Source organism: Ziziphus jujuba, chromosome 5 (genome assembly GCF_031755915.1).
Source record: "Ziziphus jujuba cultivar Dongzao chromosome 5, ASM3175591v1".
NCBI classification, from domain to species: Eukaryota; Viridiplantae; Streptophyta; class Magnoliopsida; order Rosales; family Rhamnaceae; genus Ziziphus; species Ziziphus jujuba.
In genome coordinates, this window is record NC_083383.1 from 30,047,034 (window position 1) to 30,059,753 (window position 12,720).

A 12,720-nucleotide genomic window follows, 5' to 3' on the forward strand; every position below is an offset into this window, starting at 1 on the left:
ATTATTATTATTTTTATGACGGCCTTTTTTAACTGTAAAGGTACCAAAAAATTACCCAAACATTGGATACCAAACAAACAATCGAGCCTTAATAAATGGAAGAGTTCATCCAATTTGCCAAGGCAAGATGTGTCTCCTTCCGTATGATGAAAGTTGTCTTTCCATTTTATAAAACAAATCTTAAATATGATGTTGATTTGTCGAGCAAGAACCTGTATTTGAGGCACTAAAAACAAAAAATCATCATGTGACCAAACGGTAGCTTGAGCATTTTGCAGTGACTTTTATATGTGTCGTTATTTTTATTTTAAACAGCTAATTTTGAAAAAATTTGCTCCAATTGCCTTTTTCTGTTGATTTAGGTGCTACGTGTAAAAAGTTAAATTCACTTTTTATATTAAATATTATATTATTTTAATTTAATACATAATAAATTTTTTAATAATATTATAATATTTTAAAATAAAATTTTATAAAAATACAATAAAAATCTCTATAGATAGATGAATATTTATGAAACTATAAAAAATTATTCAATTAAAAATGTTATATATTTATCAATAAATAAATAATTTATTAATTTATCAATAAATAAATATTTATTAATTTAAAAATATGTATATATATATATATATATATATATATATATATAGAGCACGGATCAGTTCGTACCAAAAGAGAGGGATTTTGACACTCGTTTGCTTTTTTCCATTTAATATAACGAAGAGGTGCCAACAACGAAAAATAAAATCAAACAACATTAGAGAGTATTAAATCTCCTTTTAACCAAGTTAAAAAGAATAGTTTGCCACTATTTTATAAGAGAATCAGTTAAGAGGGGACTTAGTTTGCCCGTTTATTCATTAAATAGAGAGAAAAGCAAACGGATGGACCAAAAGAGGTGCCAACGCACATTTCATTAAACGGAGAAAAGCAAACAAACGTCAAAGTCCTCTCCATGTGGTGCGAACTTGTATGCTATATCACTGCTATTTTTACATATATATATATATATACTTATGAGAAATAATTTTTCTAACTATATAATATATATATAAATAAAGAAAAAAATAAATCAAATTTCATTAAATCTACAATTATGAAATTAATCATCACTCGAGCAACAAATAAAGAAAAAATAATAGAGAATTTTAACATACATAAAATATTAAAAATCTACTAATAAAAGTAACCGATAAATGCAAATAACACTTAAATGCAAATAACACTATTGTTAAGTTAGCTAAATGGTTGACCTCTACTTAATTCTTATTTCAAATTTTATTTTATTTTCTTCTACTATTGATACAAAGCAAAAAACTTTAAACGCAAATTTTGAAATAAATTAAATTGAAAAAAAAATTATTAAGTAAATTTTTTTATTATGTATGATAAATGTTTATATATATTATTTATCTTTTAAATTTAATTAAATATTAATTTATATATTCAATGGTCTTAAAAGGATTTTATATATATATATATATATATATATATATATTAAAAAAAAAAAAAAAACAGAGAATATATCAACACATAGCCAAACAGGGGATAAGCCTCTTATAAAGCTTAACTCGTTTTATTTATTCGTTCTTGGAATCCAACAATTAGAGTCAGGATTTATACGTACCTACCTTCAGCTACCATTGAGTCGAGATCAGAAAGGGTGCTAACTGCCGTTAACAGTTTATACAGGTTTATGAAAACAAACTAAGTCAAGCTTAATTATAAGTGATGAAGAAGTAGAAAGCAACATATATTAATTAATTAATTAAAAAGAAAAGAAACAAACCATACCAGTACTAAGGCACCAGGCTTTAATGGAAGTTCCTCCCCCCGGTTATATTCCTGGTCATATATATTTTCATATATTATTTTAGTAATTTAGGAATGAATCATATATTAAATATATTTATATATGTTAATTAGAATAATGGAGTACCTAATTATGACCTTTCCCTCAATTTCTTTACATTCAAAGAATTGGCATCCAGTACTGAATTGTATCACCTTTTCTTTCCACTCTGCAGTCATAATTAAATATTATGGTCAAGTTTTCAACCTACTAACTCCGAGAAGGATCGTCATGTGCTAAAATTATCCTTTCTATTTTTTATTATTATTATTTTTTTCAAATAAAACTTCCACAAGTATCTTTTCAAAAAATAATAATCATAATAAGAAAACAAAAAGTTGGAGAATCGATGGCTAGATGGCCAATAAGCCTCCATCTCTTGGTCTAGAGGGCCCATTAAACCTTGAATTCTGCTTGATACACAACAGAATCAAATTTATGCACCAACATATTACAATTTTTAAGATAATTAACAGTAATGAACTGAGGCTGCTCTCTCTTCTCTCCTTGGATGTCATCTATCTCCTCATCCTTTTATAATTGCTTCTGATTCTAATTTTTGTTCTTAAAATGGACAATATAAAGCTAAATTATTTTCTCCTCTAATAGTTAGATTCCCATTACTAATAAATATATTTGAAAATTTAATAGATCAAGCTTAAATTAAGTTTTTAATATCAGAATTTGTTTTTTTAATTATTGGATCATATCAAAAGTTAAAATTTTAAATTATATTTATTAATCATCAAATATTAATAGAGTTTTTTTTTTAATTATGGTTGTAATGTGTAAATAAACTCATGTTTAATTGTTTTTTTAAAATTTTAAATCATAATATTTAATATAATTTAAAAACTAATAAAAAATTATGATATTATCTAGATTTTAACATCAAATCATTTCAATGCAAGCCCAATTATATATATATATATATATATATATATTTGAAGCTATGCAATTTGAGATAACAAAATTAAATTAAAGTGGAACTTACTATGCCCAATGGCACTAGCAGTTAAGCCCTCGCCTTCTATCACATCTTTGATGGCCGCATGAATATTTGGTCCCATTGCGTCCATCACGCTGTGACTAAATCCTACCACATTCTGTATACATACATACATACATAGGGGTGATTCATTTAATGAATTTAAAATTCCAAATTAATCTCAAAATTAAAAATTGGATATAACCTCTCAAGTTAGATGCAATAAATCTTTACAAGTTGATTAATGAAGTGTGGCTTGTGGATTTAATTATATTTTTACCCTCCTTTTTTTTTTTTCTGTTTCATTTTTGTTTTTGATAAGTTAGGGAGCGGGAAGGGACCTCCTTTGTTTTCCCTAATTAATAAAAGAAATTTTCAATAATAATAATAACAACAACAACCAACCTCTTTGCCTTTAAAATGGTAATAAAAAAAAAATGAGGTCATGGAAATTGCAAACCTCTAATAGAAGTTCCTTCCCTTCAATTTTTTTCCTTGGTAGACCAACTCTTTCACAGAAAAAGGTGGAATTCCACATGATCCGTCTTGCACCAGATTCTCCAATGATCTAAAAACTCTTTGCTCTTCTTTACAGCATTTATTACTTCTGACGGTTCCCCTCGTGGTTTTGATGATAAAATCAAACTACTATTAGGTCTGGACTATAGAAAAATATCTAGTACTCCTGGAGTATTGAGAACTGGGTACTCCAGCCTATAGATTTTTGACATTGGACCATCTATTCCACATCATTCAAGTAAAATTAAACACTGTGAAGTGCTTTTCTTCTCTTCCGCCTTTAATCCCTCTTCTATTTCAAATGCCTCGTCAACTTCATCAAACCAAACTCCCAAAAAAAAACTGTGTTAAACGGCGAAGAACTCGGTTAAGCATTTTTCCAGCATCAGATTTGCATAGCAAACCAACAAAATACATTTAAACTCTTCCATTTTTTGGTTTTGATTAACTAAATCTTCCAATAAAAAATCCCCCGTAACCCAAAATTTTAAATAATCTTGAAAAGGGCATTACAAACCAAAATTTTAATAAGGTGCTCAGATGTTTTCATGCTTGTACAAATGAAATAAGCAAACCAATTTCACCAAAAATCGCAACTCAGAAAAAAAATGAAAAATAAAAAAATGAAACTTGGTTGAGGGAGGATTCCAGCAGTGGCTTGGAGGGTGTGACCATATTATTGTCCACACTCGGATGTGTAGGAATAGAACTTTGATATTTTTGTGTCAGAGTGTTCCCTGTGATTTTAGCTTGAAAAATGAAGACCGAGTTAGATCTGTCTTTTCAAAGAAGGGAGATGAGGGTGGGAAGAGGAAGAAAACCGTTTTGTTGGTGTTTAATTTTACGTGGTTGATATGTAATTAGATGTCCAAATGTCAAAAACCTATGAGCAGGAGTACCTATTTCTAAATACTCCGGGAGTACTAAATATTTCCTTCATTAGTAATTCGATGGTTGGGTTTTGGAAATATTAATTAGAAAATGTGCTCCCTTAGTACTCTTTTTCCCATTGGGAGTTTGAGTTTTCCTTATTGGGATTTTTATTCCAACAGGTTTTAATGAAGGCTAGGGACGTCTTGGTCAAAGGATTTTTTTTTTTTTTTTCCCTTGTTGTTAGAGGTGCCAACTTAATTGAAATGTCATTTTTCCCTTCCTTTTTCAAGTAATCTATATCAAATTATTTATTAATTATTTTGTGTGTGAGTATATATATATATATATATATTTATATATTTATTATATATTTGTAAATTGGAGAATAAATTATCAGTTAATATATATACATGATACGTACAATATTAAGATAAGAGTTTAAGGCATTTCTAGTATATGTTTGGCAAAAATCTCAAGAAAAAATATTAAAAAAGAAATGTATCTATTAGGCATTATTCATGTGTTTTTGTCTTCGTTTTACAGGATTAATATATATATATATATATATATATATATATATATATGTAAATTGGTGAATAAATTATCTGTTAATATATACATGATACATACAATATTAAAATAGGAGTTTAAGGCATTTATAGTATATCTCTTTGGCAAAAATCTCAAGGAAAAATATTAAAAAAGAAATGTATCTGTTAGGCATTATTCATGTGTTTTTGTCTTTATTTTACCGGATTAATATTTTAAAAAAATTCAATAACTGGGTTTAAAAGTTATTAAATCTACTCTCTCTTATCCAAAAAAAATATAATGCTAGGATCCTGAAAATATAGTGTTAAATTGTTGTTAATTAATCTATATATGATTACAGCTGTTAATTGATTAATTATTTAAAGCATTCACAAAAGCTTGATCCTATAGAATAGCGGGTAAGAGAGGAAAATGCAAATTAAGCTTAGCTACAAGAATAAGAAATGTGAAGAATAATTGATATGAGAAATTTTTCCCACCGTTTTATTTATTGTGATTCTTTTGCTGCCGATTAATTGCTATGAACACAAGGAATAGATTTTCATGTGAATTAATCTAACTCATACCTGGCTACTAAGGCAAAGAATATATCTTGTTGTACTGTTTGTTTTTTTTTTTTTTTTTTTTTCCTTCTTTTCTCTCTCTTGAAATAAGGAAAATTTCCGTAGTTGCCGTTGTTCTTTAATTATTCTAATTAGTTGCATATTTTTTTAAATAATATTGAGAGTACGGAATTTGAATTCGGAATCTTTTTCTAATAAAGTAGTGGTTTACCACTAGATTGTCCTCATTGTTTGGAACAATTACTAAATTTTTTTAGTAAATTATTATGAGGTATAGATAGGTGATACAATTGATATAGTTATAGAGTAGTAAACTCGGATAATACCAAACTCACAAGATTCCAAATTACAGAAATACAAAAGAGAAGAAGAAAAATTGATTCAAATTGATCTGACAATTAATTTTAGGTTAAATAAAATAAAATTGAAAATGAATATAGACAGAACATAAATTTTCAAAGGACTAATAAAAAAAAAGTTGTTTAAGAATGCTTTTGCCATAAATATTATTATCTTTTTAAATTTTTTTTCTGATATTTTCAAAAAGATAAATCTAAAGTGATTAAATGTTTTTACCAAAATTTTGGTATCCATGATTTGGCAAATTTTAAATCATTTATCTATCTATGTATATAAGGAAATATCAATTTAACATATTAAAAAACTACCACATAATTGGTTATAAAAATTTTGGTAAAAAAATTTGGTACCTGTAGCATTACTCTTTTTAAAAATATTTTACTATTAAAAATATGAAGTTAACTGGTTAGAGAACTAATAAGTCTGATAAAATACCATACGATCTATTAACATGGTACAAACCAGCTTGATAATTTACAAGTTTGGATCTATGATATTGAATTGGATTCGTAGCAATATCACTCGATAAGATCCATTAAAAATATGAGTGATAACAGATGAAACCCATTGGAAACCGTTAGACTCGTTAATATAGGATAGTTTTGTAATTTTATATTACACTAATAATTTTATCCTAAAATTGATTTTATATGAAATTTTAAATAGTGATGTATGGTTCTAGATTTATTATTTTCTAATTGTCATATTGGATTTTAAATATTAGTTTGGTTTGTAATTTTTGAATATTTTAAATTGACATATTCCTTGACTACAAATAATGTTTAATATTAATTTAATTTGTAATATTTTGAATTGACAATTATTAATGGATGTGAAATTTTAATTTGTGTATACTTTTCTTTCTTTTTCTTTGTTTTTTTTCTTTTTTAACATTATTAAAACGACATATTGCCAGACCTAAAAAAAAATTTATACCCACTAAGAAAAGTATACATCATTCGAATTAATATCGAACGTGGACCACTTAATTAATTTATATATATATATATATATTGCTGAAAAAGTGGAATTTATATATATGCCTACCAGGAAAAGTACACATCATTCGAATTAATATTGGGCTTGGACCACTATATAACATTGTCCCTAACACTTTATAATTTATCTTTTAATTAAAAGAAAACAAAATTTTGATCTAGCTGTATATACCGAGTGAACTAACCTTATTTGACCATTCGTATTCAATTATTTGGCATCCAATAATGAATATTCCAAGTTATCACAGATTAATTCATATAAATATTGCAAATATCATTTCAGCCTTTTAGAAATCTATAAAGAATAATAGTATTATTATTAAATTGTAATTAACATTAATTCCCATGGTGTATTGTTAATATATAAATAAATAATTAGTAAATTTCCAAACAATTTCTGATTTATGTCAGTTTAAACATAAATAACACATTTAAGAAAAAAAAAAAAAAGAATTAGCAAATTTATTAGATGCCTTGTTTTATATGCTCATCAAGTGATCCGATAGGTTGATCAAATTAACAATTGATAAAGGGACATATATAACAGATCATACTTTGAAATAATAATATCAAGAAGAAGAAAAAAATATCACAGATTTGCTACAACTTTCAATGTGACAAGTAGAAATGAGAAAATCTTTACGAGAGGTATATCCTACTCACACTGATTTGTGTGTGGAATTCACATGTTGATCCCCATCTATATGTATGTGAGTAGTGCGTTTCATATACCTGTCCCACTGAAGAAGTTTTCCAATAGATCATATAATCAAACAAAATCAAGAAGAGTGTCCCTTACGAAGCATGTCTAAAAGCATATCTAGTCCGTGATGCGTGTCACGAGTCTTCATGCCGTGCAACAAACCTACCAAATTGGTTAACTTTCAGTGGTAATTAACAACTTTTGTTTAGATAATCAAATAGGGAATTAGCCTCTTATAAAGTTTAACTTATTTTGTTTGTTGGCTATTAGAATCCAACAATTAGAGTCAGAATTATACGTACGTACCTTCAGCTACCAATGGGTAGAGATCAAAAAGGGTGCTCACTGTCTTTAAGAGTTTCTACAGGTTTATGAAAACAAAATAATGTCCAGCTCAATTATAAGTGATGGAAAAGTAGAAAGTAAATAGACAAATAAATATAAATAAAAATAAAAGTGAAAAGAAGCATGAACCATACCAGTACTACATCACCAGGCTTTAATGGTAGTTCCTCCACCCCGGTTATATTCCTAGTCATATATTGTCATATATTATTCTAGTAATTTAGTAATGACTCATCTATAAAATATATTTATATATGTTAATTAGAATAATGGTGTACCTAATAAAAAGTTTTCCCTCAATTTCTTCACATTCAAAGAATCTGCAACCAGTAGAGAATGGTATCTCGATTTTTTTCCACTCTGCATTCATAATTAAATGTTATGGCTAAATGTTCAGCCTATTAACTCTAAAGAGTACTGATTTGGTGCTGAATTTCTCCTTAATAATTTTTTTTTTTTTTTTTTTTTTTTTGTAAATAAAACTTCCACAAAGACCTTCTCAAAACATCATAATAATAATAATAAAACTCGGAGTCAAGGGCTAAAGGGTCAATCAGCCTCCATCTCTTGGACTAGACGGTCCATTTAATTTTTTTTCTACTTAATACTCGTTAGAATCAATTTTATGCACCAACAAATTACAAATTTTATAATAATCAATAGTAAGAGCAAATGCGATGGCTCTCTAGGATGCCAACTTTTACCTGCTACATAAAAAATATTGAAATTTATTAAAAAATAAATCTCTTTATGTTTCAATTTAAATATTTTGTTAAACTAATATGGCAAAAGAATAAATGAATAAACACTATAAAAGCATCTTCAATAGTTTTATTTATTTCTATATTTTTTTATCACATTAGAAAAATAGATAGTTATTCAAAAAAATATTTCTAATGGATTTTTCTAAACAACTTATCAAGTTGATGTAACAAAAAATAATAATAATAAACACTATTAAGGTGAGAGCATCTATAATAGTTTGTCTATTGCCAGATTTTGTTTACCACATCAGAAAATTTGATATGCACTATAAAAACATTGTCAATAGATCTATTTAAACATCTTGTCAAGTTCATGTGAAAAAAAATTGTCAAACATCATGAAGTTTTCATAAAAGCAAAATTTTAAAAAAAAAAATCAATTTTTTAAAAAAATTAATAAAATATATGTCACATATATTATTATTGGAGAATAATTTTAAAATAGATTGTACATTTATGACACATAAATTTAGATGATGTCAATTTTAATACTACATAATCACCAATTTATATTTACAATTGAAGATGTCCTAACCCTCTACTTATAAATGGTTTATTAGACATTCTCATATTTCTTTAAAAAACAAAATTTTTCTTGAAAAAGTTTTTTTTTTCAAATAAATTATAAAATATTTAATTAATTAATAGTTATAAATAATTTTTATATATATTTTCATTGAAAAATAATTTTAAAATTAATTGTACATTTATACTACTTAAATTTAGAAAATATCAATTTCTATGTCGCATATGCTGTAATCTACATTTATTATTGGTGATGCTCTAAAAATATTATTTATTTTAAATGGACTGTTAAATTATATAACTTAGTAAAACAATATTTATCACGAATATAATCTTTTTTTAAATGAAAAAATAAATTCATCGATATTATATATTATTGTTATCTTATTTATGGGAAAAATAAATTTGTGCATCATTAATTGATTGAAATTTAAATAAATCTACTGACATTTTATTAAATTAATATTTATGTGACATAGATTGAAAACCTTTTCAACTTTTATACCACATAGATTATAATTCATATAACTATTAGAGCATATCTAATAAAATATCTATTGGTTTTACACATCTTAAAAAATCTATACCACATCAGATTGACAGACAACATTTTTAATAAAATATTCTCTAACAATGCTATGCAAAAGGTTTATTAAAATGGGATGATAACAAATATATATATATATATATAAGTTGTCTAACAGATTATTTTTTTATAAAAAATTTGTTAGACAGTTTGAGTCATTAATTAATATTTTCTCTCTCCTCTCTCTTTATCAATTTACAATCATTTCTCTTCCCTCTCACAAATTCATTTTATTTAAAATTCTAAACATGATCCATTGAAGAAGAAATTTTAAATAAACATTATCTTTTGATAAGTTCTGTATTATCCAAATTTTAATATCCTTCAAATTTTTTACTATATAAATTTCATCGGACAGAATTATTGAAAATGTTTTTAGAGATGCTCTAATCAACCTAGGCTAGTGTCGCTTCTCTAGGTGGATGAATTCAATCTCCCTCATCCTTTATTTGTTTCTTCTAATTCTAATTCTTGGTCTTAAAATGACACTAATGAAGCTAAATAATTTTCTCCTTTAATAGTTAGACTTCAATTACTGACATATATATATATATATATATTTGAAGATTTAACAATAAATATATATTTATATACATGTATATTTGAAGCTATGGAATTTGGGATAACAAAATTAAATTAAAGTGGAAGTTACCCAGATGCCCAATGGCACTAGCAGTCAAGTCCTCGTCTTCTGCCACACCTGTAATGACCGCATGAATATTTGGTCCCATTGCATCCATCGCGCGGTGAATAAATCCTGCCACATTCTGTATACATAGATGTGAATTACCAAAAAAATAAAGGAATCATGCATAGAGGTGATTAAGTTAATGAATTTAAAATTCAAAATCAATCTCAAAATTAAAGATTGAATATAAGCTCTCAAGTAGGATGCAATAAATCTTGACTAGTTGATTAATGACGTATGTGGCTTGTTGATTTAATTATATTTTAACCCGATTTTTTTTATTTTTGATAAATTGAGAAACAGGAATGTCATCATCAATAAAATTTAAAAATTATCTCTAATCATCGTTGTCAATTTGATTATCTCAAAGACTTCCTTTGTTTTCCCTTATGAACAAAAGAAATTTTCATAATATTAATAATAACCAACCTCTTTGCCATCAAAATGGTCATAAAACATGAGGTCATGGAAATGACAATCCACTGATAGAAGTTCCTCCACTTTTTCTTTGTCCTTGTCATTGATGGCCTTGTAAAATTCTTGGATCAACTCTTTCACGGAAAGAGGTGGAGATATAGGTGGAATTGCAGATGATCCATCTTCATTGCACCAAATTCTCCAAAGATTTAAAAATTCTTTGCTCTTTCTCCCAATATTTATTACTTCTGATGGTTTCCTTCGTGATCTTGATGACAAAAACAAACTACTATTGGGTCTAGACTTTTGCTGATAATTCAATGGTTGGGATTTGGAAATATTTGAAAATGCGTTCAAGCTCTTCTTCGAGATAAAGCTAGGTCCTATAGAAAAGTGGGTAAGAGAGGCCATTGCAAATTAAGCTTAGCTACAACAACAAGAATTGTGAAGAATGATTGATATGGGAAATTTTTCCCACCATTTTATTTATTGTGATTTCTTTTTCTGCCGATTAATTGCTATGGACGCAAGGAATAGGTTTTCATGGAAATTAAAAGCTAACTTATACCTGGCTACTAAGTCAAGAATATATCTTGTTGTACTGTTCTTTTTTTCTGAGAGAAGCAAAATTTTTGTAGTTGTCGTTTTTCTTTTAGTTATTCTAATTAATCGTAAGTTATAATATATTATCTATAGGAACTATTCTAAGTTGGAAGCTTTGTAATAGATATCTAAATAATAAAACATATCAAAAGTGTTCGGAACAAGTACTAAAATTCCATAAAATAAAAAAAATTCGTTATGAGGTATATAGATGATATAATTGATATAGTTGTAGGGTAGTGAACTCAAATAATCATGAACTCACAAAATTTCAAATCACAGAAATACAAAAAGAGAAAAGAAAATTTGATTCAAATTGATCTTATAATTACTTTTAGGTTCAATTGAAAACGAATACAAACAGAGCATAAATTTTTAAAAGACTAATAAAAAGCTGTTTGAGGATGCTTTTGCAGAAAACATTTTTCATGGCTTAAAATATCCGAAATTTTTATTATTTTTTTAAGAAATTAAAATAAAATTTAGGTTCCAAATGGAAATAGATAGAATTTCTATAATATCCATTGAAATTTCAAATAAAATTTCTATAATATCCATTGAACTCAAATAGAATTTCTATAATATCCAGAGTATAAATCTTTGGACATTTGGGTGAAATTTCAATGGATATTATAGAAATTTCAGAAATTTCACCAAAATATTCATGGAAATTTCCATAAAAATATCCACATCAAATCCTTAACAATTTGGTTAAAAAATCTATAATTTTCATGGAAATTTCGAAAATATCCATGGAATTTTTTTTTAAATTCATAAATATTATTGATGTTTAGTAAATTTTTTTTATCAAATTAACTTCATTGATAATTTTTTTACCCTTTAATTATCTTTTAAACTTTTAATGATATAAGCAAAATAAAATGAATTAAATTGAATAATATTAATAAGTTCTACTTATTGAATATCGATAAAGCAAAAATACAAAGATTGTGGATTATATTTTTGAATCTGGAAAGTCTTGTTACTGGAAATATCTGTTTTACAAATGTGGGTAAATAGATGATGAAACATATACATAGCGATATCACAACAAGAAGAAAATTCGATTTTTATGAATTTTGAATCAATGAGAGTTAGAAGTCATTTTCATAACCATTATTCAATGGATATTTATAGAATGTCATCAAGTATTAACTCATGAATACCATCTCAAACTCAACCATCAGATAATAGTATTTATGCATATAATCAACCAATAATGGAATATCTATATAGTTAACATATTAATAATTATATATAAAATTATCAAGGAGATACATCTTTTCATAACTATTTTTCACATTTCACATCTCAAAATCAAAATAAGGAAGAAACTGACTATTTTCAATCACTTAGAAATTCTGTGTGTTATTAAAATGAC

The 12,720-nt window shown here is 26.2% G+C and overlaps 1 protein-coding gene across 2 annotated transcripts; it reads right to left on the reverse strand.

Annotated features, from left to right (window-relative positions):
- Positions 1–7,173: 7,173 nt before the first annotated feature.
- On the reverse strand, positions 7,174–11,186 carry LOC125423052 (uncharacterized). Of its 2 annotated transcripts, none has more exons than XM_048476209.2 (6): positions 10,749–11,186; positions 10,284–10,398; positions 8,035–8,116; positions 7,891–7,942; positions 7,718–7,760; positions 7,174–7,573 (listed from the first exon to the last, which is right to left on the reverse strand). In XM_048476209.2, exons 1-6 carry the CDS (start codon positions 11,145–11,147, stop codon positions 7,488–7,490), a joined length of 777 nt encoding a protein of 258 aa, XP_048332166.2. In that variant the 5' UTR covers positions 11,148–11,186; the 3' UTR covers positions 7,174–7,487. The 2 variants fall into 2 exon arrangements, with proteins under 2 accessions (XP_048332166.2, XP_048332165.2); XM_048476208.2 differs by having other exon boundaries at positions 7,718–7,772.
- Between the last annotated feature and the right edge of the window lie 1,534 nt (positions 11,187–12,720).